This window comes from Rhodnius prolixus, unplaced genomic scaffold (genome assembly GCF_049639745.1).
Source record: "Rhodnius prolixus isolate KJV_2025 unplaced genomic scaffold, Rpr scaffold_1, whole genome shotgun sequence".
NCBI classification, from domain to species: domain Eukaryota; kingdom Metazoa; phylum Arthropoda; class Insecta; order Hemiptera; family Reduviidae; genus Rhodnius; species Rhodnius prolixus.
Genome location: NW_027411581.1, coordinates 66,117,930 through 66,142,121, shown reverse-complemented (window position 1 = coordinate 66,142,121; position 24,192 = coordinate 66,117,930). Strand labels below are relative to the sequence as shown.

Sequence of the window (24,192 nt, the reverse complement as noted above, 5' to 3'; positions counted from 1 at the left end):
TATGTGCTATTTATGGTATTGTTTATTAATATTGAAATGTTTTGTACATAAATTGGATCTGTAAATATTTATAAATAGTTATAATATATAGAGCTCTAGTTTAAAATAAAAATACAAAAAAAAAACAAATCTGTGATCATTTTTTTTTAAAAAAAAATAAGTTTATAAGGAAGATAGTGTACGGGCCAATGTAGGCTCTCAGTTTCCAGGATTCTCCAGTAGTAATCGTTTTATTAACTTTTTTTTTTTGTGACAATGCGCAAACTGGGTCAACCAAAAATAAATTTGACGCTGTTATTATCATTTATTTAAAAAAATTCAAATAGTTTACAATATGGTGGAGTTTTTTTTTTTATGTCTTATTTTAATTCAAGTGAAATAATCAGTTATCAAAGAGAAAAGTTAATTGTCCCAAACTCAGGTACAAAGACAAATTTTTTTGTACAAATAAAAAAAATTTACAATTCGATAAATACAATATTTTTATTTATATATATATATAAAAAAAAAATCGAGTTTTTTTTTGTACATTATTAAGGTATACAAATTGTACATGCTTATAAACGGCTCTTTTAAGCCGAACGACCACAAGTCTGTTAAATATTAAGAAACTGCAGAAATTTTAATTTCATCTTTTATTTTGTAAGTAAATAATTTTTGTTTACAAAAGCACTGAAATAAATTCATTTTTTTTATAACCCTGCCAAAGGAATAAAAACTTATAATTTTTTTTTTTTGACTAGACTTTTAGATTTGTATCTTAAAGATACGCCGTTGGAATTTACTCTTTCTTTTCATGCGAGAAATCTGAAAAAGAAAATAATTTATTTTTATAGAATGATGATTTTTGGTTTCCATTATAAGTGAATATGAGATGTGTCCTCTTTGGTTAGAGATAGGAATTATCAGAGAGGAGTTACAATATGTTCCTTGACAATATGGTATTGACAGTTTGAAGTGTATAATATTTTGGTTAACAAGTTTGTAACATATTATTTACTCAAATTTTCTTTTATAATAAAATAATTACATTTTTTTTTTAAATTAGAAAAAAATGAAATTGTTGTTTTATTTCCTAAAAGAACCATCTTCCATTTTGAAGTTTAAAAGTGTACTTAAAAAAAAAATCTGTGTAATCAAAAGGGCCTTAAACATAAAAAAGAAGAAGTAAGTTTAAAAACCTTGCGCTTGCGGCTCATCATCCTCTTCCTCAGCATCCAAAATGTCCGCACAACAGATGGAGTAGCAGATCAGTGAAAGAAATCCAAGCGGCAGGCCAAACAGTACGGTCGTCAGTACCGGATTTCCTCTCCACATTTCTGACAGAGATGTTCTTGCTTCGAAATATGTTCGATACATTCTTACTGGCATTGAATTTCCACCATAACTCTGCGAGTATGCGTACGATTTTTTTAAATGGAAAGATTTTTTTTTTTTGCCAAAATAAATGCATTATTATGCATGCATGTATTATAATAAAAGCTAGGGAAGGGATTAGTTATGCGTTCAGCGTACTGGACTCCCCACGCGGAGGTCCCAGGTTTGAATCCAGCTGCTGACCGACCCTTAGATTTTCTCTTCCTAGAAGCTTCTTACAGCTCACTGTCCAGCGATGGACAGTGTTGTCTGCAACGAGAGAACACTGACCGGAGGCTGGCAGTGCACTAAAAAAAAAAGCTCCGTGCGCAAATAACCTTAGATGTTGACGCGCCTTAAATCATTAATTTAAAAAAAAAAAAATAATAAAAGCTAGGTATACGAAAAGCGAGAGACGATACTTCTTAACTAATTTTCACCTTTCAAATATTAAGTTACCTTTGTTACCTTGCACTTACGTATTGACGACAACAGCCTTGTAAACAAAAAACCAAGGTCCTGTCAACTAAGATGTTCCGGACACCCTTACGGGTTCGTAAGGACATCCGCTATAACTATAAAACAATTTAAAAATATCTGCCTCTTCGAATTTATGAACACATAATGTAGTAGTTTCGCTTCTAGTTTTGATACTTTGAATAATGAAAGCAAATTTGAAGGAAAGAAAGTGAAACAAAATGAAAAAAAAAAAGTTATCACCAAAGCAACTTCACCCACTACAGGACCCACAACGTCTGTACGATGAGCTTAAAGCAATGAGAAATATTGAGCTTAAACAACATTTAGATGAAGCAAAAACAACTTATGGTGTATGGCTAGTTTCTTTTACTTTGCTTATGAAATTAAACAACACTTGAAACACAGAATACGTATTAAAAATAGATAAGAAAGAAAGACGTCACATCTCTCCCACATCGTCATACAAATAAATGTCCTTTTAAAAAAAATAATAATTTCCAAATTGTTAACCCCACAAAATACGCAAATTATGCACTAGATTTCAACTACCTACTAAACTGCGAAAAACTCGGATTAAGAAATTCCTGCACAACATTTCACTTACGATGAATATGATATAAATGAATGTACAACTTCAGAACCAGATATTACCTGAAGCTTTTAAGAGCAATCATGATTCCCTCTCCCCCCTCACAATAAAAACCCGATAATGTTTCCTAGAACAAAAAATTTAAAATTAAAATAAAAATAATACGATACACGTAAGTGGTCGTATGTACCAAGTTTAATGAAAAGCGTTTTCAAAAATATATCGAAATAAAAATCGAAACACTTTTATTACAAGTGGCACTTGCGATTGATCGATTTTCTTAAAAATTTGGAACATTTATATTAATTTATAATATCGTATTGTACACTTAAAAGACTATACGACATACTGAAGTTGCACATTAAAGAAAAGACTTCCGATTTCCTCTTAGAAGTGTTCTTAGTCGAAATTTATTTAGGCAAACATTTGAATCAAAAGTTACGTATTTTTTTTTTTATCAATCAATGTACCAGAGCAAATAAAATCAATGGAGTAATTTTAGCAATTATCTTAAAATCATATCTGGCATAAAACTCCGTTTTTAAGACCAAGTTTTTAAACTCGAAACTATTCTACAAAAAACAACAATATTTACATTTTATTTTGACTAATATTACAAAAGTTTGTAAAACATTATACTGAAACACGACAGGGAACCTACCCTTTAGTATAACTTATATCTACAAGTACGTAATTTAGGAATGACGTAAGCTACAAAAATTTTATCGAATCTTTGAATTTAAAAATAATAAATCAACTAACAAGAACGAATCACCTATTTTTTCGAATTAATTACCTACCCACTAATAGAATTTCTAGAGAAAAAAATGGTTTTAAACAAAATTGTATAATTTGTATGTTTATCAATCACTGTACGATGTTTTAATAATTTTTTTTTTTTCAAGAAGCAAAATTAGCGCGAATTTCGATTATTATAACAAATTATGTAGATGGAAAAACAGTAAAATTAAACAGTAAGGGCACTTCAAGATAGTAGGTTTGAACATCCCTTCACTTAAAAAAATGCCTCTTAATAAGTTATAAATGTAAACATTTGCAACCAGTACAAAGAGTTTAAAGAAAATCGTATGATTCATTTTTTTAAGAAATTATTAGCGAGTGATTAATTGATTCAGTAAAGTGATACCGATACTTATCGATGATAGATTTCGATCAAAACCTTATTGTGGCATCGTACTTTTGTTATCAGAAATTTCAAAATTGAACTGTGATTTTTCTTTTTTTAAGTTATCGTCTTTCTCTCTCACAAAACTCAACAATTTGTAAAAACCATTTTTTTCAAATCCTGGGGGGTGAAAATCTGCCTGATTACAGAACTTTGTTTTTACATTAGAAGAGTTAGAGAAGGTAAGTGAAAATGAAAAAAAAAAATCTATTTCTCGTAAATTGAACGATTTTGATGCATTTCCGGTGCACAATTTTATCTAAAAAAAAAAAACCTTTCGGTCCAATGAGAAAACTGCTAAACATAAATAAATATGTGCAAGAATTAGATGGTAGTAAAATTTTCTCTCTAGACAAAACGCTTTTATCGATTAGGCGTCAACGGAGAAGCTTTGAAAGCTGCTGAAAAACTACAGTGCAAGATATTTTTTGCCCGTAATCGTTAAACCAATTTTTATGGTTGTATGAACCATTAGAGAAATAATAAAGCTGAACGAAATAAAATGGCGATAAAATAATAGAGAAATAATAAACAATAAAATGAAGTTAAAATAATAAATAAATTGGTCCCCATAAAATCTTTGTCTTGCCATTAATCTTTCTTGTCATAAAGGCCTTATGATTCATTAACAAGTTACTGATTAGTTTAGTTTTAACAAAGTGTCGACAGAGAATTTTTAAATATTTTGGTAAAAGATGTTCTTTAAATTCTATCTTTAAACATTATAAAAATTGAATTGAACTTGATTTAATACTGTGATTGGATCAGCAAAGCAAACCCAACATCCGTCAAGGCTTGGTTGATTTGTTTTGATCTCTGTCTTGTACTTGACAGATTCCTTGTACTTGACAGAAACTTAATTGGGAGAGAATCGCGTTATTAAAAGATTAACCTAATACTGATAAATCTAATTGTCGATGGATTTTGAGAGGTTTGAGATTGGAAACTTATAAAGCTCTTTGAACGGCTGCTGATGTAGCTGCAGTACTTAGAAATGTGGACTTAGCGATGAGTGAAGTGAAGGAGGTCAACAGTTGACGAGAATAGGGTATATAAAAGAGTAGAAAGTAACAGATTGAATTAGCTGTTGTGAAATCAAGCTAACTTTAAAAATTAAATCTTCTAAAGTCTTGTTATTTCATGTTGCAGTAACTTGGGATCATAAAACGGATCGAGAGAGAAAGTCTTTGTGCAGAGTTGGACCAGGAGATCTAAGGACGCAAGACCATTAGAAACATCGAGCCAAGGAACAGAAAGGAGCTTTCTGGAGGGACGAGTCACTGATATGGTTCAGCCGTGAATTGGATGTGTTTCCCAAGGGATCCTCGAGGTGATGAGTCTGTGAGCAGCAAGGTCGAAAAAAGATTCTAAGACAAAGCAAAAAACAGGAGTACAGGGCTGCGGGGTTTCCGTACCTTAACGTTCATTCAAGGTAGAGAAGAAAAGTTCAAGTTCTGAAAGAGCTGTAAACATATTATAGAAATGAAAAATAATATAGAAATACACTAATGTTAATTTAAAAAATTAAATTATTATATAACACATATTGACCGGTGCAGATTGATTCCTAATAGAATCAAGAAAACCATGTACAGCATCAGGTGTAAGATTTTGGACATCCGGGAAATGATGATGATTTGTGGTTGAATTGACTACTAATAAATATGGAAGCGGCACTTCCGCCATTGCTATACTGTTCGCCAGCTCTGGGCTTCCTACCCAACCGAACTGGAACCATCTGTCAACAGAATAAGCAATCATAGATATTTTTACAATATTTGGTGATGACAGAAACAAATAGTTAGTTCTTTAGTAAATAACATATATCATAAGGAAAGTAAGGAAAAGCGATATTTCGCGTTTGATTAAATGGCATACTTCCTAGTAGTTCCGCCGGTAATAATTGGACTCGGGTCTTGACTCAAATCAGATCGATTGCCAATGCCAATTTAATTTGTTCTTTCGCATTCTGTAAGAACAAACTCATCACAGGAAGTTCTCTTTGTGGGCGGTTCCAGCTCCTGGTCTCTCAAACCCTGTCAGAGAAGTTTACAAAAAAATTGACTTTTGCTTTCCGTGGCCTGTGGCACATGGAGATTTTGCGAAGGTAATCCATAAAAATAACTGGTAGGAAACCCGTATAATAATGGAAGCTAGGTTTCACCAACCAACCATAACTACAAGATTGGGGTTTTATTAACTAAAGCTAACCCAGAAGACCCTGTGAAGATTATATCAGCAACTGGAGGAAATTCTGAATTCCATATTCCGTGGGTTGTTGTGAAACCTATCCAATCACATTTTAGTTCTTTTGGACTTTTCCTATTCTTCCAGCATCAGTTCTACATTCTCCCTGTGAAAAGGCCGAATATACGTATTCTACAACTTCCGAATTAGAAGTTAGAAGCGGAAACTCTTTAAAAGTGTAGGATTCAATTCTCCACGGAAAACATGATGAAACAAATGCTGAAGTAAAATTCAAGAGAAAAATGTGAAAACTATGAGGCCTACGAAATAGCATTCTCAGAGTTAGTCAACATTACAGTCCCAGGTTACATGAGTTTTTGGATGATCCTCTTTCTAATCTGTTTTTAGAGATTTAAGAGCTATGAAATGTTCAATGTAAATTCAATTTCTTTTTACAGAAAAAAAAAAAAAAAAAAAACAATATAGTTTGACGTACACACCTGTGAAACTTATCTCTATGATTCATAATCACGGATTTAATCATGTCTCTGAATCTGTAAGAAAGAAAAGAATGGTTACTGAGTTTTTAATGATCAAATATTAAAACATTCGTTCTATTATTTTACTTACCTAAGGTAATATTGCTTATGATTCTGATCATATGAGATTAGGAAAATACGAAGGGCTTGGCGAGGTGATATGGATTTATAAGGGTTAAGTCGGTCACTACAGAGGAGGCCCTTCAGAAGATTCAAAGTCTATCACGTCCACGAATGATGAAAGTTGTAGACTCTCTCACAGCCGGAATATAGCTTCTTAAAAACCTAGCCCGCAGATCCTTTTGGCAGTCTTCCAGACGGAAAAACCTAAGTTCGTCAAGCACTATACCTAATCAGAATGTAGAAACCACTACTAAACACCGAGTTCACTTCACTTTGAAAGTGGATAGTGCTACGTCGCAACCAAAGTAGTAAGACACGTCATCACACTCAAAAGAAAAAGAAAGCCATCTCTTGTATCAGAGTCACCTTTGGTACACAAAAAAGATGTGTTGTGGGGAAATGATGGAGATTAAGCTTCAGGATAACCTTGTGTAGCCTAACGGTGACGTATGAAGCGGTGGTCTGTTGGAGAAGCCTGCGCAGCTGAATGCGATCAGATCACCCTTAATGAAGTGGGACCAATAAAATGAAGACTAGAGTCGACATCTTCTTGGACATCCAAAGGCGATCATACAGGCTATCAAATCCTGTGAAATGTACTCAAGGCTAGTATGGGGCTGCTGAGATTTGGTAGCCAGCATGAATGACAATCGTGTTATAGGGGCAAACAGCCGGCTGATGACATGGGCATGGTGGAGATTCTGTGGAGATATCATCATCGGTTACGAATTCTTTTTTGATCTTACAATAGGGCTAACAAAGAATGAGTGAACAATTGGTCGCAAGAATGGTTTAGAAACGCACAGTTTTGAAGAAGGCTTCAACAACTCGCCATAAAATACTGCGGTATTAACTCAACAAGGCAGGGTGGCCAGTAGGATCCGTTATAGATTTTGTCGGGGCGTGTAGGAAACATTGAACTTTTTTGTTTTCAGAATGGCTGAGATTAACGTCTTTATATTTGTTCCAGGAGCCCCTCACCAGATTCCTATAATCTAATTAAACAGGCTGCACAGAAAGAGAGGCTTTAACTAGTAGCTAGCTAATCCTTAAGGGATCTCCATCTAATCCCTAATCTTTTTGAATAGGACTACAGCTTCAAAGTCTACATTCAAGTTACCAGTCTCTGCAAAAAATAGTTCAGAACGGCGGAACGGACGAAAGCTTTGTTCCAGTAGTTGTGGATGATTTTTACTTGTCCGACATTAACTATTGTCAGATATTTATTTGTACTGTGATTGTCTGATACACATCAGATAATGTCATACTGAGTGCAACCGTTTGCCCATGGTCAGAATATTCTAAATTTAAACTTACATTATCATATCCTCGGGCACTTCTTCTAATTTATTTTCTGCAACAACAGCTAATACTAAGTACTTATTTGTCTGCATAAACTGAAATAGAAAAAATACAAATCAAAGTTTTCAAAGTGCCAAAATATTAAACGACAGAAATAATCGTGATTATATGATATTCAGGGGGAAAAAAATCATTAGATTTCTAAACAACTATCATAGTATGTTTTTCTCGATTTTCCTCATCCATTTCGAAGAACAGTTAGAGTAGACGTGATCAAATTGCTGAAGGAACGAGTAACCAGTTGCTGAATTCCAGACTTAAAACATCCAACATACAGCTTCGACAATTTATTCAAAAATTAATATTCTCAACAATGACTTGGAAGCATACCCGTCATGGTACGGAATTCTACATGAAGGTAAACCGAGGTTTGATACTCCGGTAAGCTTGGGAAATTTAGCCTAGATTTTCATGCAGAAATATCTGTGCGTTGGGATCATAAGTAGGGAGCTAACTTCGAAATGGTCTTCTATCGGACAGTATTACTGTTTGCTAAAACGTTTACTTAAGTCAGTTTAAAACATCCTCGTCTGAGTAAGTGAATATTTGTGGTATAAAGGAGTAAATGTGGCTGCAGAAAGACTGAATCGTAACCTACATTGGTACGATTCAACAACTTCCATAAAATTGCAATGATTAAAGCACGGTCGTAGGAATGGATGTTCTAATTGAGGGTATGATGCCTAGTACGACTAGCCCACCTCTAAGCACCCAAATAACTGGTTTGATAAGATAAAAAAATTTCTTAAAGAAAACTGGAATTAAGGGCTCTTAATTATGTGGCTAGAAGTGAGAAAATTAAGGAACCCAACGCTGTTTTATTCTCCATTTTGTTAAGCACAACTAATCATCACTATAGACCACATAAATTCTAATTTGAACAAAATTTTTGCTTAAAATCATGTTATCTAAGCTGTACTCTTAAACTCTATTTCAGATACTTGATTACTGTTCTCTTGTTCTCAAAGTTGAAGTTGAAGTTCTCTTGTTCTCAAAGTTCAACTCACAATATTGTTTATATTAAGAACCTCAGTGCTACGTCATCACTTACCTGATGAATGTTACCTCTGGTCACTTTAACAAAAGTATTAAACCTTTCAGCATTCACCCAATTCGTTAAACTGGAATTTAAATTTGTCCAATCTCTGACTTCTTCTGCAAGAATATATATATTGAAAAACATATTTAAAAAAAAATAAATGTTCGATTGTTAAACTGAAAATCTAAAAAAATTTACCATCAAATAAATAATGTGTATTTTCTTTATATACAAAAACTGTTGGTAAATCTTTCACTTTAACGTGCTGAAACAAACAAAGAAGGAAATGTGTAACATACCAACAAAAATTGTTACTGAAAATCAACAGTTTTCAAGAAAATTATTTTTGGCAATGAAATCTAAAATCTAGACAGGCCAAAAACAAAAAAAAAGCGTTTAAGTTGATGCACATTTCATTCAGAAAATCTGACAGTATAATGTTTGTCTTTAATTGTCATGGCAATGAAATGCTTGAGAAAGAAAAAATTTATTTCCTTTGAGAAAACACATGACTAAGAGTGCAAAAATTAATCTTCTTTTAGGTAGATACTTGTTCTTTTCTTAATTTTGACCGGTTTAGTTTACTCCAACCATTCTCAGAATCTAATAAATTAGTCACTTCTTGACTTTAAGTTCGAACATACATATTATTAGTTTATGAAGATGGAAGAAATCAGGACATGATCAAAATTTTTTTTAGAAAAAAGGTAAAAAAACTAAAGTTAAATACAAAAATCTCAAATTTCCTGCACTACAATCCTAAAATGGATGGATGGATTAAGAGTACAGCTCAATAGAAATCATATCTTACTCTTTTCACTAGATCATGAGAAGCCGCATAAAAGAAACTATGAGGCTGAAATCTTTCAGCCACATCATAATATATTTCCTGAAACAAAATAGTTGAAAGTTCAATAAAAGTAATAAGTAATACATTTACATAGTGCATGTTTGAAACGTACAATATAAATTTATGGGCTTACCCAAAGTGGGCCGTCAAAACCGCCAACATAAACAAAAAATATTCTTTGTGATGATTTTAAATTATCTAAACTCTCCTGTCTGGTGATTTGTTGAACTGGAGGTCCACTAACTCTGAGTGCAAAATGTACAATCTCATCCTTCGTACGTTCACCTTTGAAAGTGAATTCTTTTTCATCACCTTTCAAACTATCGATTACGAATGAATTACGTGATCAATCATAAATAAAGTTGTTTTTTTTTTTATTTGTGAAAAAGAAATGTAGTTATAATAACTTTTTACAAGTACTGAAACTTAACTTTAGGCACTCTGTCCACCAGCATGCATATAGACAAACAGAGTTCAAGGTGAATAAATTGCTAGCGACTGAACAGATTAGTTGAAGATTCAGTTTAGACTCTAGATGAGTTCCAATTTCCCAGTTAAGGCACTTCAATGAAACTCACAATAATTGTTGGTTAGTCCAATTGCAACTATTTGCTGGTGGACGAATTTTTAACTGGGCGACCGAGTAGAATTGTCTTTCTGTTTCTGACCATACTAGTATGATGTATTACATTCAAATAAATAAAATAAATTCATCCAAGTATTATTATTACATTTCTATAGCACATAAAATTCATCTCGAGAAGATTTAATGTTTACAAAGGTTGTCTACTTACAACATTACAGTAGGGAAACCTGATATTCCAAACTGTGAAGCCACACTAGTATATTTTGTACAATCTATCTTGCCGACTCTAATATTTGTATTGTACAAAGACTGGGCAACATGTCCCCATACAGGCTCCAATCTTTTACAGTGAGCACACCAAGGGGCGTAAAACTAAAAAAAATTCTTTACTAAAATTTTCCTTTAATAAAATTAATGAAGATAAAAAAGTAAGTAATTGTTAATGTTACTGACCATTACTAGCCAGTGACCATCTTTTTTAATATCCAAGAACCTAAAATTATGAAAAATACTATGTTTATCACATTTCAATAAATATGATTTAGTAATTGTTAAAAAACTGATCTCACCTCTCACTCAATTCTAAAACTCGCGATCCTACAGATATTGTAAATAAACCTGAAATATGTTTTCGTAAGTACAATTTGAATTTAAATGGAAACATATCTTTAAACTAACTGATACTAACCTAATAAAATAATCAAACAGTTCATCCTTGATATGTTTTTGCCTTATTTTGAGAGAGAAACAACTTTTTGTTCGAATATTCTGATTAATAATTTGAAAAATGGATCACTCCACCAAAGTTATTATATCTGGATTCAGCAATGCCAACTAAAAATCAATATTACTTTTGAGTAGAAAATTAAAAAAAAAAGAAGCTTAATAATAATAAACATTTAACTTGACTATTCAGAACTGCATAAAAAAAATTTCCTGTACTGAATTGGAACTTATGGGTGAGAAAGAGCTAACGGGTGAGAGTAAAAAGAGATATTTTTTGGGCCATTTTACCTTACAAGATACAACCTTCTCATAACCTTTCCATAAAGAATGTAACACGTGATGTAGTATTTACCGGAGGTTATACGATTGTCCCTGAAGTTGTTCAGTTTGTTTACTAAGTATTAAAAAGTTATTTTGTTTTTGGTTTGTTGTTGTTGTTTTCTTTTTTATTAAAGTAAAGAATGGAATTTTCAAAGTTGGACTTCATGCGAATCAGTGTTCCCACTGGATTGACTTTCTCAACATTTTCCGCTTCAGAAATAAAACAGTTGAGTGTTGCCAAGATAGTTACACCACTGACATTTAATGTACTAGGCCATCCTCTTCCAGGTGGGCTATATGATCCTGCATTAGGGCCTTTAGATAATAAGTCAATTTGTCAAACATGTTCGCTTAACTTTGTAAAATGTCCAGGACATTTAGGCCATATAGAACTACCCCTTCCAGTTATCAATCCTTTGTACCACAAATCTGTAGGCAACTTATTGAAAATATCATGCTTAAATTGTCATAAAATTTTAATTCCTAACAATGTTAAAAGTATTCTTCTTGGCCAATTAAAACTTTTAAATGCCGGGCTCGTAGCTGAAGCACAAGAATTAGAAAATAAGTTCGGTTCCTATAATACTGGAGATAAATCACAGGTTCTGTTAGATGAAGTTATGTTGTCCTCTGCAATCGATCATTATGTTAAACAGTGCATCGAAGAGAACAGTCAAACTGTTCGTGAATGTAAAGGAGAGGATGAATACAGGAGTTTGTATATAAAAAATGCCATAAGTCAGATTATTAAAAAGAAAACTTGCCCATTTTGTAATAATCCTTGGAAATCTATAAATGTGACGAGAAATAAAATTCTTATTTCGTATCACAAGTTAAACGTGGTAAATAAAAATTCTAGTGAAAAAAGAAAGTCTGAAAAAGCGAGTTCCGGTTATAGCTATTTATTACCATTAGAGTGTAAAAAACATTTAGAACAAATTTGGTATGGTGATAGTAATTTTGTGGGAAATATGGTACCCTTGGTCGCTCATACTGCTGAACCGAATCCAGTGGATGCTTTCTTCATGACGGTCATTCCAGTGTCACCAACTAACGCTCGTCCTGTTAATTATGTAGACGGAAGGGTTATGGAACATCCTCAGAATTCTGTTTACAAAGCAATACTAAATGACTGTTTGGTGCTTAGGAGTATCATGCAGATAATGAATAAAGACGATGAAGATAATTTGTCAGAAGAAAGGAGGCAAGTGGTTGAAGGTATTAAAGGAGCAACTGATAATGAGAAACTTCATTTTGCATGGCGTGAATTGCAAATAGACGTAGACAGTCTTCTCGATATTGATCTAAAAAAGTCTCGGAAAGTTCAGGGAATAGGCATTAAACAGATTATAGAGAAAAAAGAAGGCATTATCAGGATGAATATGATGGGTAAAAGAGTGAATTTTGCCGCTCGTACCGTAATAACACCAGATCCTAACTTAAATGTCGATGAAGTTGGTGTACCTGAAGTTTTTGCTATGAAATTAACTTTTCCAGTACCTGTTACCATGTGGAATGTTGCTGATCTGCGTAATCTAGTTAAAAATGGTCCAAATATTTATCCGGGGGCTAACTTTGTGGAAAATGAAGATGGTTCTGTGGTCAAATTGAATGGCAAAGAGAAATCACAGAGAGCGGCTGTGGCTAAAAGATTACTTACTCCTGGAGATTGTAAAGGAGTTAAGATAGTTCATCGACATATGATTAATGGAGATGTAGTCCTGTTAAATCGTCAACCAACGCTACATAAACCAAGTATTATGGCGCATCGTGTTCGCATTCTAAAAGGAGAAAAAACGTTTCGCTTACATTATGCAAATTGTAAATCATATAATGCCGACTTTGATGGAGACGAAATGAATGCACATTTCCCACAAAATGAAGTTGCTAGAAGTGAAGGATATAACATTGCCTCGGTGAGTAGACAGTATTTAGTACCGAAAGATGGGACACCACTTAGTGGTCTCATCCAAGACTACATGGTTTCCGGAGTAAGATTGACTATGAGGGGTAGATTTTTCACAAGGAACGAGTACATGCATTTAGTGTTTCAAGGTCTTTCATTTATGCCAGGAGATATCACTACGTTGCCGCCAGCAATTATGAAACCATCCAGATTATGGTCTGGTAAACAAGTAATCAGTACTGTTTTAAAAAATATAGTACCAAAAGGAAAAACAGCCATAAATTTAACCTCGATTTCTAAAATACCAGCTTCGGCTTGGGAAAAGAAGTCCAGAAATTGGAAAGCGGGTGGTACACCTTTTACAGATGCAAAAACCATGACAGAAGCCGAAGTAGTGATAAGAAATGGGGACTTACTTTGTGGAGTTTTGGACAAGACACACTTTGGCGCGGTGCCGTATTCTCTTGTCCATTGTGTTTATGAATTATATGGTGGAGAGATTGCAACAAGATTGCTAAGTTGTTTAGGAAAACTTTTCACAGCATTTTTACAAATGGAAGGGTTTACATTGGGATTAGAAGATATTTTAGTTCTCAGAGAAGCTGATCAGGTAAGAAAAGAAATCATTCAAGAGATCAGACAAGTTGGTAATGATATAGCCAAAGAAGCGGTGGATGTTCCTGATGGAACTAGTATTAGGCAGGCGATTGGCAGTGCGCACAGCAAGGATCCTCTTTTTAGAGCACTATTAGATCATCAGTACAAGAGAGCATTAAGTTCCTATACTAATAATATAAATAAGGTACTTGCTTCATTTTTTTCTCCTTTACCTTACAGATCCGTGATTTAAAGTTCATTAATTTATTAATTGATATCCTTTTTTTTAAAAAAAATAATGGGACTGTTTAAACAGGTGTGCTTACCTGCAGGACTTCTTTCTCCATTTCCAAAAAACAATCTACAGTTAATGGTATTATCTGGTGCCAAAGGTTCCACAGTAAACACCCTACAAATTTCCTGTCTCCTAGGACAAATTGAACTAGAAGGAAAACGTCCTCCAGCTATGGTATCTGGCAGGACATTACCTAGTTTTCCGCCGTACGACACTTCACCAAGAGCTGGCGGTTTTATTGACGGTAGATTTATGACTGGAATAAAACCACAGGAATTTTTCTTCCATTGTATGGCAGGTAGAGAAGGACTTGTCGATACTGCTGTAAAGACCAGTAGAAGTGGTTATTTGCAGAGGTTTGTATTAAACATTAATTAATCCTGATTAATGAGTAGATTTGATGCTGTACATTGAGATATCGTAACAAATTTCAACCACTTTTATTTAGGTACGATCTTAATCTTAAACTAACAATCAATTATTTAAACAAATGTTACGGCAATTGTCCGCATAAAAATTGAAACACATGTCGCAAGTTAAAAGATGGAAATTTATAAAAATCTACTCGATCAGCTTAGGTTTACAAGTGCATTCATTTATCCATTGCTTTCTTTCTATTATTCTCATCGTTTATTTGCAGATGTTTAGTAAAACATTTAGAAGGTTTAACTGTGAACTATGACATGACAGTGCGCGATTCTGATGGAAGCGTTGTACAATTTTTATACGGTGAGGACGGTATGGAAGTGACAAAATCTCAATTTTTAAATGAAAAACAGCTTCCTTTTCTTGCTGAAAATATCAATTCATTACACAATCCGGAGGTATTTTAATTTTTTTTTTTTTTTGTTTACCTCCCTCGATCTTATTTTTATTTATTGAAAACTGAATTTCTTAAAATCAGTATTACTTGAACACAGGAAATTGAATCGTTGAGAGCAAATACAGACCTGGAAGGTGTTAAAGCACATGGTAAATTGGTGAAACGTTGGAATCGTCATCGTATAATTGGCCCAAAACAATGGTGTAGTCCTTTTTCATTGTTTTCAATTCAAGTAGAAGGAAGCGGAAGCTATGAGAAACCTAGCTCAACCACTGGCCGAACTAAATCTGCGGAATCAGCTGTTAAAGTTTGGAGAAATATGGACACGGAGGAGAGAAATAGGTGGATCTAATAAATTTGAAAATTTATTTTTTTTTTTTATTAACACTTTCTCTTTTTCTTTATTTTTGTTGTTAAAATATTACCATTTTTTTTATTTGCAGATTCCATAAAATACTTCGTAGAACACCAGATCCTGTAGTATCTAAATATCAGTGCGACAGATATTTTGGATCCGTGACTGAGAAATTAGATAAACTAATTGATAATTATCTTAAACAAAAGTAAGTAATAGTCAACAAAAATTAATTCTAGTTTTTAGAAAGAATGGCTTCTCCACATGGTTTTTTTGGGGGCCTTGATAGCCACTAAAGATAGCCTTTTTTTATCCACACTACGGAATACCGCTGGATAACCACGGCTCTCCAGTTCTCCCCTTAAAACTTTACACGAATAAATTGTTTCCAGTAAGCAGAATGTAAACGAGAAACAGATGAAATCATCCATGTACCAGAAAGCAATGTCCTCGCTGTGTCAAGCTGGCGAGGCTGTTGGTTTAGTGGCTGCACAATCTGTTGGCGAACCTTCCACTCAGATGACGTTGAATACATTTCATTTTGCTGGACGTGGAGAGATGAACGTCACACTTGGTATACCAAGGCTAAGGGAGATTTTAATGACTGCTTCTCAAAACATTAAAACTCCTTCGGTTACAGTTCCATTTGCTGAAGATATTGCCAGGTTTAGTAGTTCTTTGCGGAGATAAGGATTTTTTTTTTTTTTTTTTTGTGAATTGGAATACTTGATTATTATTATTATTATTGTTTTTCTTCAGTTCTGAGAAAAAGATGAACAGATTAAGAAGACACTTTACCAGAATAACGTTGGCTGATGTATTACGATATGTCACCGTCACTTATAGACAAGATTTTAAACGTGAAAAGAAATGGGTAAGTATTCAAGAATTTTGGAATTCATTTGTGACTTTTTAAGAGTTACCTACATTTGTCTTGTTAGTGGTTGCCGTTGGTACACTACTTGCTTCCAGCACTTCATTCCAATTGAGCTTATCTCCTCCATACTCAGCCACCTTCCAGCCTCTTTTTATTCTTTGCATCTCCTAGGCTACTTACCCTGTTTTTTTTTTTGGAGAAATCCATTGTGTAAATCTTTTAAGCATTCTTCTTCTTATTGAATTACTGGAACCCAAGAAATGTCTAGCCTAATTAGGTCGCTTGGAAATCTCAGTCGAAGAAACCACCCAAAAAATCCCATTTCGGTTTGAACATGTCGTAGGCTTGTTGTAATTCGATGAATAAATTCATTAGTTCACGACATGTTTTTAGCATGAAAAGACATGTTCCACAAGGTATCTTCTTACTATGAACGCAGATAGATAGATAAATTTCTATATTTGATGTAATTTACATATTACCGGGGTTCTGAAATGTACAATAATTTTAAATAACCACTACTATATTGTAAATATAAACATTAAATATAATAAAATAAATTAAACACTTCTGTATAAACCAAAGATGAATCATACTGATGTGTAAATTAAACATTTTAGCTACAATAAATTCTATTTCTTTATTCATTTCTTACAAATGATCTTAGTTTTAAAGATTCTATAAAATAATGGTAGATCTTATTTAGGCGATCATATGTGTATGAACACAGATTATATGCTCTTAATTTCTTGTCATTCACCTTGCTAGACGATTCAGCAACAAACCATTTAATACTTATTCTTCTGTCTTACTTTCAGTCGAAATACCGTTCGTTCGTTCAATTTTGTCATCTTTAAGATTTCAAGTCTTTGGAAGGACATGCTTGTTTGGCCCTAAGACCTAACCCAGCTTCATTAGAGGAGCTTGGATTTTTAGGGTTTACCTCTAAGTTGGCGGAAAACTTTCCCAAATAGAAAGAAGGTTTTTGTGCAGTGTGCCCCTTAAGGGTTATATGTTTCCAGGGCGTGTAGTGTTGTGGGATATTTCTGGATGTAGTACAAAAGCTGGAAATCCAAATGATAGCTATCCAGGTACCCGTGGTACTCGCGCAATATTTACCCTTATGAGGATGTGCCAAATAACCTGTTTATTTATTATTTATTAATAATTATATTTTTTATTTATTATTTATTAATAAAAATAGTTATCTTTATTAATTATATTTATTAATATAATAGTTATCTTTTTGTTTTTTTAAGATATATGTTTTGAAGTTTGAATTCCTACCTCATTCTGCTTATAAAGATACAACTTTGGTGTCCCCAAAGAAAATCCTCAAGTAAGTTATGTTTTATTTTCTTAAGAAATTATTTTTATGTTTTATTTCTGTTTAAGTCAAGGATAATAAAGAAAATATGTTAGAATAGTGGGCACTCGGTGAAGCTCTGTCCTCTTCAGCATAAATCTTGTTCGAAAATGTAAACTTCCCATCACTGCATGTTCCTGGAATTCTCATTAAATTACATTTTCCGTCACAAATTTTATTACTAAAAAGTATTTGCTAACTACGCAAAACTATTGCATTCCAAGGGTTTAATGAATTTGTAGCATGGCCTGGTAGAATGTTGATTTCTTCACTAAGATCACTGCTTTAAATATACCATGATATTTCTTAGGTATAGGATTCGCCGTAGCAGATTTTTCACTTAGCATGGAAACTTTTGTACTGGCAGGTTCCCCTGTGAATTCCAAGAAATCTAAAGTTTTGAAACAGAAGTTTCAGTAGTATACAAATTGCGACTTATCGATTTTTGAGATATTCCCTTAAGGTTTAAAAAAAGAGTTAAGCTTATAAAGTAAGTCCAAGTGTTTTATATCAAACTGATAAATCAGGTGAACAATTGATTTTTTTTTTTTTAAACAGCCATTTTTTCCCCCCGACTATAGATTTCTTCTTTCTCATAATTTAACAGCTGATAATAAACTAGCTAATAATAACAGCTGTTTAATTTCTTTGACATACGGAAAGGGAGTTGAACTCTTTCAATGCCTTTAAATAATTTCTTGAGCATAGCGACACTCTTATTGCTCTCTCTAAAGGTAATCCTACCCCAAAAAGGAAGTTTTGTCAAAAGGAAGTTTGGAAAGTCCCCCGTTCCTATTAGAACTAAAAATACTGGACAAAATGTTCATTAAAATTTATTATAATAAATAATAAATAGACAAAATTATTTCTAAGGGACAGAAATTATTTTTAATAATCAATGAAATTTTTTGAGGTATTTGAAAAATATTATAGGACAAACCGTAAAGAGTCAAAATATAAAAATAAATAAACATGTGCTTATTTTTAGACACATAGAAAGTAAATTCATTAGACACTTAATAAATCACTTGAAACAGAAGTCTGAAAAAACTTCAGAATTAATTGAGACGGAAGCTGAAGGCAAGTCAGGAGAAAATTGTCTTGATGACGAAGAGGACGGAAGTCCGGATGATGAAAAGGTTGGAACAAAAACAAAAAAAATACATTAATTGATGTATTACATGTTGACCAAATGAATGTTTTTTTTTGTGTGTTGCAGTTAAAAAGAAAGAAAAATGTAGGTGCTGAGTTTGACGAGTACCAATCCTCAGAAGATGAAGTTGAAAATGAGGACGATGATGCGACTACTGCTAGAAGAAGGTTCACTACTGCTTTTATATAAGATTTACGTATATATATATCTGTTTCAAAAAACCTAGAAACTTATTGTATAGATTAAACAATAAATGGTGCCGAGCAGCCTTATTGGTTTACTACGTATAATACGATATGCTAAACAAAATACAAAATTCTGGGGCAAGCAATCAAGTAAAAATATTACGATAGTTATCTTATGAAAAAAGTTAAGATGAAACTAGACTTAGGAATACGTAGTTAAAAAAGGAAAGCGTATAAAATTATTCTGCCGGAAACAACTAGCATGCTCAATCTGACATGGTTCATAAGTTTCAAGTATTATTATCATTATTATTCAAGTCAAGTTCAACCAAGACAATAATTATCTTCCTACCTATCTTAGGAAAGCTACTCCATTTCTCTCACCTTGTCAGAGATCCAGTTTAAATTGAGTTGGTGGCGTATACCTAGGAACGTGTTCTATGAACAGCTAACTATAACACGGGCTGGGGTTTCCGTTTTTTGGTCTCATTTGTAGTAGGTTTTAAACATCTTCCAGAGTAAAGTAAAGTAATCGCCTATTTTTCAGGCGGTGCTTAACGTCCAACTACCAATTTAGGTGTCGTGGACTGGAGGCGACTAGTAAACATACTTTACTGAAAATTTCTCATATAAGCCATTAAATAAAATCCAAGACCTAAGACTGGAGGCGAGATCTGTATTGTGGTACTGGGTTCGATTCCCGGGCCAGGCCTTTGGATTTTATTTAATGGTTAATAAAAGAAATTTACAGTAAAGTATGTTTGCTAGTCGCCTGCGTCCACGACAATTTGACTAATTTGGTAGTTGAAAGTAAAGCCCGCCCAAAAAAATATGCAATTACTTTACTTACTTTACTCTTTTACATATTAGCTTCGCAGATCTCGCCTCTAACCACCGCTCGGCTACCATCATCTTCCAGAGTACTTTCACCAATAATAGCACTATGCACAGAGGGCATAAAAAATATGGGTGGTAAAAAAAATATACATGTTTAATATTTACATTTATATTTACGTATATATCTGTTTAAAAAAACCTAGAAATCTTGATAGCCTGATGTCTTACTTATTAATTTCTTTTTGAAGACTACAGAGTCTTAGCTTTAATGTTTCGAAAGAGGTGCGACTCGCATCTCAGTGAACCTTCATGTCTAGATTTGTCACTAAAATACATATTTTGCTTGAAAATTTCAAGAATTTTGTTTATTTTATTTTATTTTTTTTTTAAGCATCTTTTAACATAATTAGATATTTTATTTTGTTCAGGGCTAGACAAAATGAAGAGCATCAGTATTCCGATTTGGAAGACGATGTTGAAGCTCAAGAAGATTTAGAAGCTAATCAGCTTCCCATTAAGAAAGAAGATCAAGAGCCACAAGATGAAGAAATGATAGATTTTCCAGAAAAATTGAATGAAAATGCTAGCACAAGAAAAACGGAGGATGAGAGAAGAACTTCAGTAATTAATTCACATTTAAATGTGATGGATTATAAGTTTGTGTTGATTCCATTGTTTAGTTCGTGGGATTTTAATTAAATTGAATAACTTGGGCTCAAATTTGTTTTTGTTTTATTTCTTTTCACAGGTATGATACAGTAAAACATGATTGGTGTGAACTGTGGTTAGCTTTCAAAACGCGCAGTGACGAGCTGGATGTATCTGCGGCCAAACTGAAGGAAGCCGCTTCTACTTCCGTTATTCATCAAATTGCAGGAATCAAACGTGCTTTCATTTCAACTGATACAAACGGACAACAATGTTTAACTACTGATGGACAGAATATAACGGAAATTCTTAACCATGGAAGGAAATTAAATCTTTATAAATTGTATACAAATGATATACATTCTGTGCATAGAACGTTCGGAATAGAAGCAGCATGTAGTGTGCTAGTCAAGGAAATTCAACAAGTTTTTAATGTGAGTTCTTTTCTCGTCATTCTTATTGTTTTAAGGGAACTAAAAAGTTACGAAATTGCGAGTTTTTTTTTTTTACTGTATTTGCATAAATTTTGGATAATTTGTTTTGTAATAATGAGGTGTTTTTAAAAATTATTGAAATAAGATTATTGATTTATGTGCATGAAATGTTAAAACTGTCCGGTAGGGCAGTTGTATAAGGGTTTTTATAGTATTAGGGAAGACATTTTCCAAAAAGGGATAAAATCCTTCAGGTTAACCAGTTAAGCGTGTTTGACGTGTATACACAAATCTCTATTACGATGCGTTCGACGTGTATACTCGTTGTGAAAAATATAAAATTGCCATTAACTATAAAAATGGGTAATTTTAATAAAATACAATAAGAATATCATTTTGGTGGGATGTTTCCTTTATCTTACCCAATAGAACTGCCAAGTATTTCATACGAAGTGGGTGGTGGGAGTCAGCCAAATGATAAGTGGTTGGTACAAGTTTGAAATCTGGACGAGGAGGTTTATAATTTTATTTTTTGTTGGACTGGAGCACCCAGGTAAGAGGCCTTATCTTATTTTTTTTCCTTGTGGCGCTGGGACTTTTCCGGGCTCATACGTTCAATCCAAATGTAATTCCAAAACTACGAATATAGTCATCCTACCACTGGACTACCCTGTTCGAATATCTCTTCGGAACGATTTCGTCTAAAATAAACATTAACAGAATTGTATCTCGAGGAAATCAATCTCTTCTGACTCGCTTAACTGGTGAAAAATATAAAATTGTAGGGCGAGATTCTAAAATGTAGATTGGTGGAACGATATTTTAAAAGTCGCTCTACATTTCTTACCTATGCAGATTATATCGATGGTATCAGTAGGTTGTTCAGTCTATTGTATCGTTCTTAACCAGTTAAGCGTGTTTGACTTGTATTCACGTTGTGAAAAATATAAAATTGCCATTAACTATAAAAATTCAAAATTTTAATAAAACACAATTAGAATATCATTTTGGTGGGATGTTTCCTTTATCTTACCCAATAGAACTGCGGTGGGAGCCAACCAAATGATAAGTGGTTGGTACAGGTTTGGTCTCCGTATTAGAGATTGGGGAATTACGCATACAAATAGAAGCTCTCAACCCTTGTGCAATGCCGTTTTTACCTCTTAGATAAAGGTTCAGACCTCAGTACAAGCATGATTTCATTTCGCACAGAATTCAAAGCTCTTTTCTATACCTTGTAAAAGCTCTTGCGTCCCTAGTTAACTACAGGCAATGCATACGTGAAGCGGTACAAGATTTTGAATTGAGCACAGAATGCTCTGTCTGTAATCTCAAGTCCCCCTGAGAGATTGTAGAAAAAGTCGCTTGCAGTGGACTATTACGAGACGTTGTAAACTTTTGTGTTGTTTTGTTGCACTGCGTTCGACGTCATGTGCACGTCATTGCCTGATTTTAATTCCGCACACTGTGCGGGGGGGGGGTTTAAAAATTAAATTGCACGCTTAACTGGTTAATATAAAAGAGTTCTTTTATAGAGGTCTTTATATTCTTTTAAAAACAGGTTTTTAAAGGAAAGCCTACCCAATCCTCTCTCTCCCGGAAGTGCTCTTCATTAACAATTTGATATTTTAAATTTTATATTCTTCTAAGAACGTGATACTTCCCGATTGATCCCTAAAATGTAGTCAGGTCCCCTGATTGAAATAAATTATAATGTAAAGTAAACCGCTTCCTGTGATTTTTCGTTTTCGATACGTTTGTAAACCCACCATTTTTTTTTTTTTATTTTAATAATCACTTTTTCTGTCTCAGAGGACCGATGAAAAACAAAACTCAATCTAGAAAATAGATAAATCAAATAAAAATAACACTTTTCCTTTTTTGTTGCCCAGGTTTATGGAATTGCAATTGATATAAGACATTTGAATCTAGTAGCTGATTATATGACCTGGAGTGGCCAGTACAAACCTTTATCACGAAAAGGTTTAGAAGGTAGTACTTCACCACTGCAGCAAATGTCATTTGAATCTTCTATAGGTTTCTTAAAATCAGCTGTTACTAGACATAAATATGAAAGTCTAAATTCACCGTCCGCTCGTCTGATGATCGGAAGACCAATCAAAGCGGGCACTTCATGCTTTAATTTGCTCTACAAGATCGATAATGAAGTAAATTAAGTAATCTTTATCTTTTATTTTATTTTATTTTTTTGTAAATAATTCTTAATGTAAATATGTACCTTCTTAATGTTGTACAATAAAATTGGTTTAAAATAAACGTTATTTTATTTATTTATTTGTTTTTACAAAATGAAGTAAAGTAAAGTAATTGCCTATTTTTCAGGCGGCCTTTACGTCCAAATTAGGTGTCGTGGACAGAGGCGATTAGCATAAATCATAATTCAACCTTATCTATCTTAATAACTATTATCGCTAAAACATCGCATTTTTAGCCAGTTATAGAGTTAAGTTTCCTCTACAATTGGGTAAAAAAATCATTAAAATCTGATGAATGGAAAGATAGATATAGAGGATTGAAATTTGGAGTAGTTGTAAAACCTTCAAAATTTAACCTTCTCTATCTTAAAGGGTTAAAGTTTGTTTCTTTCTATTAAGTGAAAATTTTTAACATCAAATATCTCGAAAACTAAACGATAGATTTTGTTTATATTTTACCTGTATATGAAGACTACTATTGTCTATAATTGTGTAAAATTTAGTAAAAATCTATCGAGCAGAAAACGAGATATTTAGGGTTAAAGTTTGTTTCTGTTCTATTAAGTGAAAACTTTAACTTCAAATATCTCGAAAACTACTCGATAGATTTTGTTGATATTTTCCCTGTATATGAAGACTACTATTGTCTATAATTGTATAAAATTTACTAAAAATCTATTGAGCAGAAAACGAGATATTTAGGGTTAAAGTTTGTTTCTGTTCTAAGAAGTGAAAACTTTAACTTCAAATATCTCGATAACTACTCCATAGATTTTGTTTATATTTTCCCTGTATATGAAGACTACTATTGTCTATAATTGTATACAATTTAGTAAAAATCTATCGAGCAGAAAACGAGATATTTAGGGTTAAAGTTTGTTCCTCTTCTATTAAGTGAAAACTTTAACTTCAAATATCTCGAAAACTACAAGATAGATATTGTTTATATTTTACATGTATATGAAGACTGAAAACGAGATATTCAGGGTTAAAGTTTGTTTCTGTTCTATTAAGTGAAAACTTTAACTTCAAATATCTCGAAAACTACTCGATAGATTTTGTTTATATTTTCCCTGTATATGAAGACTACTATTGTCTATAATTGTATAAAATATAGTAAAAATCTATTGAGCAGAAAACGAGATATATAGGGTTA

General features: G+C 33.0%; 2 protein-coding genes across 3 annotated transcripts; one reads left to right on the top strand and one right to left on the bottom strand.

The window, feature by feature from the left end:
• On the bottom strand, nucleotides 1-14,311 carry Tmx3 (Thioredoxin-related transmembrane protein 3). Its single transcript, XM_074112674.1, has 14 exons — nucleotides 14,174-14,311; nucleotides 10,986-11,131; nucleotides 10,867-10,915; nucleotides 10,751-10,790; nucleotides 10,506-10,669; nucleotides 9,845-10,031; nucleotides 9,673-9,750; nucleotides 9,060-9,126; nucleotides 8,874-8,977; nucleotides 7,778-7,857; nucleotides 6,299-6,352; nucleotides 5,163-5,349; nucleotides 1,182-1,389; nucleotides 1-807 (listed from the first exon to the last, which is right to left on the bottom strand). The coding sequence occupies exons 2-14, from the start codon at nucleotides 11,008-11,010 to the stop codon at nucleotides 782-784; spliced, it is 1,269 nt and encodes a 422-aa protein (XP_073968775.1). The 5' UTR covers nucleotides 11,011-11,131; nucleotides 14,174-14,311; the 3' UTR covers nucleotides 1-781.
• Polr1A (RNA polymerase I subunit RpI1) lies at nucleotides 11,343-23,111 on the top strand. 2 transcript variants are annotated; one of them, XM_074112658.1, is made up of 13 exons: nucleotides 11,344-14,052; nucleotides 14,164-14,498; nucleotides 14,783-14,966; nucleotides 15,063-15,307; nucleotides 15,409-15,528; nucleotides 15,713-15,985; nucleotides 16,080-16,194; nucleotides 17,457-17,536; nucleotides 18,552-18,702; nucleotides 18,783-18,883; nucleotides 20,167-20,394; nucleotides 20,487-20,820; nucleotides 22,713-23,111. In XM_074112658.1, the coding sequence occupies exons 1-13, from the start codon at nucleotides 11,485-11,487 to the stop codon at nucleotides 22,995-22,997; spliced, it is 5,019 nt and encodes a 1,672-aa protein (XP_073968759.1). In that variant the 5' UTR covers nucleotides 11,344-11,484; the 3' UTR covers nucleotides 22,998-23,111. The 2 variants fall into 2 exon arrangements, with proteins under 2 accessions (XP_073968760.1, XP_073968759.1); XM_074112659.1 differs by lacking the exon at nucleotides 15,713-15,985 and having other exon boundaries at nucleotides 11,343-14,052.
• The last annotated feature ends 1,081 nt before the right edge of the window (nucleotides 23,112-24,192 follow it).

Bases quoted from the DNA above. Each gene is read 5' to 3' on its own strand.
- Tmx3 (XM_074112674.1), bottom strand. From the start codon at position 11,010: ATGAACTGTTTGATTATTTTATTAG. The intron at 9,751-9,844 runs GTAAGCCCATAA...ATTTTGTTTCAG, and splicing joins GTTTTGACGGCCCACTTTGG to GAAATATATTATGATGTGGC. The intron at 8,978-9,059 runs GTAAATTTTTTT...ATATTCTTGCAG, and splicing joins TACACATTATTTATTTGATG to AAGAAGTCAGAGATTGGACA.
- Polr1A (XM_074112658.1), top strand. From the start codon at position 11,485: ATGGAATTTTCAAAGTTGGACTTCATGCGAATCAGTGTTCCCACTGGA. The intron at 14,499-14,782 runs GTTTGTATTAAA...GTTTATTTGCAG, and splicing joins AGAAGTGGTTATTTGCAGAG to ATGTTTAGTAAAACATTTAG. The intron at 14,967-15,062 runs GTATTTTAATTT...ACTTGAACACAG, and splicing joins ATTCATTACACAATCCGGAG to GAAATTGAATCGTTGAGAGC.